Source organism: Penaeus chinensis, chromosome 18, assembly GCF_019202785.1.
Source record: "Penaeus chinensis breed Huanghai No. 1 chromosome 18, ASM1920278v2, whole genome shotgun sequence".
Lineage (NCBI taxonomy): Eukaryota > Metazoa > Arthropoda > Malacostraca > Decapoda > Penaeidae > Penaeus > Penaeus chinensis.
Window position 1 is genome coordinate 33,475,694 of NC_061836.1, and position 5,000 is coordinate 33,480,693.

At 36.9% G+C, this 5,000-nt stretch overlaps 1 protein-coding gene across 1 annotated transcript in view; it reads right to left on the reverse strand.

Annotated features, from left to right (window-relative positions):
- The window catches only part of LOC125034839 (methyltransferase-like protein 17, mitochondrial), a 15,625-nt gene that overhangs the window by 10,339 nt on the left and 286 nt on the right, over window positions 1-5,000 (reverse strand). The window contains 1 exon segment of the mRNA XM_047626853.1: window positions 1-88. This exon segment is cut by the window's left edge and continues 87 nt beyond it. Within this exon segment, the coding sequence (XP_047482809.1) occupies window positions 1-88 (88 nt within the window).

Genomic DNA, 5,000 nt, shown 5'->3' on the forward strand with positions numbered 1-5,000 from the left:
TCACAGACCCGTTCTTGAGAGAGTCACTGACATCAGCTGATAGTTCAAAATTAAACTTTGTCTTTAACTTGGCTTTTGTGGAAGCAGTCTGAAAATGAAAATAAAAATATTAAAATCACCATGAAAAGAATAAAAATGATCTTTTATGAAGAATGGGAAGACATACTGACATCCAATCACTTATTTCTAAATGGCATTCTAAAATCAAATCTGTTCAACCAATTATGCTACAAATAAATCAAAATATGTTTTATAAGATTTTAATTGTATTTTCCTCATACTAATAAACACATATCTCTAGCTCTTCAAGTATTGCAGTTGGCAGATTATGAGAAGAAAAATTAATTGTAAAATATTTCCATTTTGCTAAATTCCTTGGATTGCTGTGAAACTGGAAAATATGAAATTTGTGAAACTATAAGGCAAAATTTGTTACAATACACCAAAGTGTATTGTTGGTCCAATAGGGATTAGGAATATAATAGAAGTTATAGTAGTTTACTTTACTCTGATATTGTTATTATCCGGTGTGTGTCAGAACAGACACACACACCAGAGATAAACCAAATCAACAACTCCATATCATACACTTTATTCAACAACCTAAATTGCATTGATTGGGCATGCCCTTCAGGCAATACCTGTGGGGAGGGTTGATGGAGGGGGGGGGGGGGGGGTATGGCCCCTAACAGCCCCTGGCAAATCTTGTATTCACCTCAATATGCATGGTAAGTTAATACTGAACTTTGAGAGGACCAAGGTTGTGAGCGGTGCTTTCTGCTATACTTTTCCTTTACTTGTGGTGTTACCGTTTATGATTAACCTTATTATCTAACAATGCTTCATATGGTGAAAATAAGTAGATAAATGCACTTTTTATAGAACATGGATATATCAGACTTTGCAAATGCATCTAGTTTTAAAATCATTTTGGCTTTACCTTTATTGATATTACTAGTGTACAATTATTAATTATTTATTCATTCAGAGATTTTTATTATAAAATGATCTTGTATATCTGTCAAAAATACCTATGACATCGGCATATTATAAACATTTTTGCCAAATTGTATCTTCATACAAGTATGAATTTTTTGTACTTCCACGGATGATAACCAAACAAAAGACTAGATTTGTCTCTCTGTCTATAATGATCACAGAATTAACAATACAAAATCATTGGCTTAGTCACAGGTTATTCTAGTCCCTCAACTGGCAGATATTTTGACAAGCATTGTTTGTCCCTGGTACGTGCACTAGGGCATGGATCTAAACTTCAGTGTGGCTAAAGGAGTAAGCTACAAAGAGCACGGCTTAAACATCCTTTCCCAGGTTGATTTTTATTCTTGGTTTCCTTATGAGCCATTTAATTTAGCCCATTTGCTCAATGATTAAAATGGAGTTGTGAAGTCAATTGTATACCCTCAGTTTATAATTCTTTTAATTACAACAGAAAATAAACCTTCATTACTAAATGTACCCAGTTCAAAATTTCCAACTATATTGTTGTTCATCCACAAGGCAAAGAAATAACAGGTGTTAAAAAACTAAAATTCCTGGATATTACCGAAACCATTTACAGGGCAACGTTCCGAAGAATCTTACAAAAAGAGAAAAAATCTGGTAGACGTCTGTTTATGCAGGAAGCTGCCAACAGTCATTTGACAACAAGTTATGGCAAAAAAACATAGTTTTTGACATTTTATTTTGTCCCTGGTGGAGGGAGTGGTGCCAGGTCACACACGTATGCTAACAATAAGACATTTGTTCTATCTTATACATGATTTATATCTATATCTAGGAAAAGAGACATTTGTATGAGATGTGCACTGTTTCACTACTTCCCAGCCTCTTTTAAAGAGGATATTTACAGGATGAGACTAACACTCATTAACAAAGACTCAACCAACCCCCTCCTTTATTACTTTTTTGTCAATTTCAAGGTAGCTAGCCACCCTTAACTGTTTTTCCCCTTCCTACACTAAGAAGTTCTCCTGCTTTACTTCATTTAACATTTCACATTATATGTGGCCTTTACTAAAGTTGCTTTGCAGGTCAGCACACTTATCTTGATGTGACAAATGATAACAGCTGTCAAAATTTGTAGATGCCCTGATCTCAAAACTATGATTTTTTTTATTCGTTCTCCTTCTCCTGCTTGCCATTTTAGGATCAGATGTCCCCTGCATCGTGTTCAAGTGACATTAATGAGAATTTAATAATAGTGTCTAAGGAGCCTTTCTAATATTGGCATATTTTTACATATTTACCTTTGCTAGGTTATTATGGGTAAACTGAAACTATGTCTAAAGACAATAAAACATGTATGTATAACATCAGCTTGACCACAAATGACCATATAAGGAAAATCACCCCTTAACATCATGCTACTTGTTCGCTGATTCTTAATTTAAGAAGTTTGTGGTTTATACCACCCAAAGATCCTGAGACTAAAAGGAATCCCAACAAGGATTATCAGATTAATTGTAAGCCTGTATACTCATACTGAAAGTATTGTAAAGTGTGGTGGTGGCCTGTCAAGCTTCTTCTCTGTTAGTTCAGGAGTGAGGCAAGGCTGTGTTCTTACACCAACACTTTTCAACACTTGCATGGATTGGATACTGGGTAGAGCTACAGTCCAAAGTCACTGTGGAGCAACTCTGGGCAATATCAAGGTTACAGACCTTGATTTTGCTGATGTTGCTATTCTTTCTGAATCTCTGGAAACCTGTGGTGGCTCTAGATGCATTTAGCAATGAAGTGAAGCTCCTGGGGCTAGAGGTCTCCTGGACCAAGACCAAGATCCAGGACTTTGGGGGTCTGCTAGGAGATTCTGTTCAATTGGTATGTGCTTGCGGTGAGAACATCAAGGTCATTAAGAGTTTTATATACCTTGGTAGTGCAGTTCATGACTTTGGGCTGTCAGGCCAGGAAGCCAATCGATGGATTGGCTTGCCAGCAGGGGTCCTGAAATCTCTTGACAAGAGTACTTGGAGATGCTGGTACCTGTGCAAAAGGACCAAGTTACGTATCTTCTAGGCCCTGACACTGCCAGGTTTACTATACAGTAGTGAAACCTGGATGCTATCTTGTGCTTTGGAATCTCTTCTTGATGCCTTTTGTAACAGGTCCTTGCGCCAGATCATGGGGTACAGTTGGCGGGACCATGTGTCCAACCAACTGTTGCACTGTGAGACTGGTACAGGACTGGTTACTTGCACAATCTCTGATCGCCAACTCATTCTATATGACCACCTGGCTCATTTCCCACAGGATGATCCTGCCCACCAGGTTATCTCTGTTTGAGACAACCCTGTGTGAAGGAAGCCTGTGCGATGACCTAGGAAGTCAGGGTGAATGCAGCTATACGCCCCTGCTAGCATAGCATTAGCTCCCCAATGATGAGGAATGATTATACTACTTACACAGATCTTGAAATGAGAGCTAGAATAAAGAATAGCTTTTTAACCTACTAGTACCCAATCCACTGGGCTCTGTCAATTTTGTTTACACATAGATGGTTTCACATGTACTTAGCTACCAAAAAGATTGATTACTAAGCCTATCTGACCTCACCTAATTACCTTGGTCCTTAATTTTTTTTTTTTTTTTTTTTTTTGGGGGGGACAAGTTTTATCTATAATGCTTATGATCCTTATTACTATTATAATCATTACTAACCTCATCATTACTAGAACATTGTTAACATTAATAATAACAATAAAAATAAAAAATTTCTTTCTTTAAATTCAGGCAACTGGGAAAAAAAGAGAAATCAGGTAGACTTAATTGACTCCTTGGTGACTAAGAACTTCTGGAGCATCTGTGCAAACAAAAATAATGGAAAAAAGGAAAAAAGAAAAAGACAGAAAAAAAAAATCCTGTGATGCTTTCTTCCTATATACTCATAGTGCCATGTATGATGAAGATATATGCAGGTTGAGTGGAACAACAGAAACAGTCTTGAAGGTTTTTTACCCTAGGAAATTACATAACTGGTGAGATCATTGGGTATGTAAGTGTTGCTCATGCGAAAGCCATGAGCCTTCATAGTGAAGTCAGGTAACTGATATTACTGATGCATTACAGTATATATACACATAATGCAGGACCCATTAGTGATAACAGAGATGCATATAAGGCATCACAATAAGGCAAATACTGGTAATGCAGTCATACATATAACAATGCATTAGTACACATGACATTGCAGTTCTCATAGCTATACACCTGGCCTATTAAATATGATACTATAGAATGCAATCAGCAGAAAGTGAAGTTAATCCACAGTTGCTTCAGAGACACAGCAGAGTGAATTGACATGGCTTATGTGCCTTGAGCACTCTCGAGAAAGGACAACATACCACCACCACGGATATTCTAATAAGATATGGCATGTAGACCACCCTGGTGATCTGCTCTCAAAAAAGGAAAAAGTCTAAGCTCAATCCTGCCATATACATTTAGAATAGGTTTGTTGGCCTTTGCCATACAGCCAAAGACATGGAGCCAGTGTTCTTTGTAGGATTTAGTGATAATGCATTGTGAGAGTGGCACAGGTGAGAAGTGCAAATAATGGTAGACCTCAAATTTTGCTTGAGATCCATTGCTTATGTACATTTTCTGCAAAAGAAATGATCTCTGTGGCCTGGTCATGTCCATCAAATAAGAGATGAATTCCTCCATGCTAGTTATTGTTTGCCTGCTTCATGGCTAGTCTCACAGTTCTTGGCTGTCACAAAAGAGGAGTGAAGGAATAGTAAATGTTAATACTATACCAACCATACCTTTCACTACTAATCCTTCTTTTATATGTGTTTACACCATACTGACAATACCTTTCATTATATATATATATATATATATAAACATATAAACACATATATACATGTATATATATATTAACGATAATACGTAATCCAAATGTAGCACAGTACCAAGTATCCAGTGTAGTCTACACATTCACTAATTTACTGAAAAAGCAGCTTTGGCATGCAGGG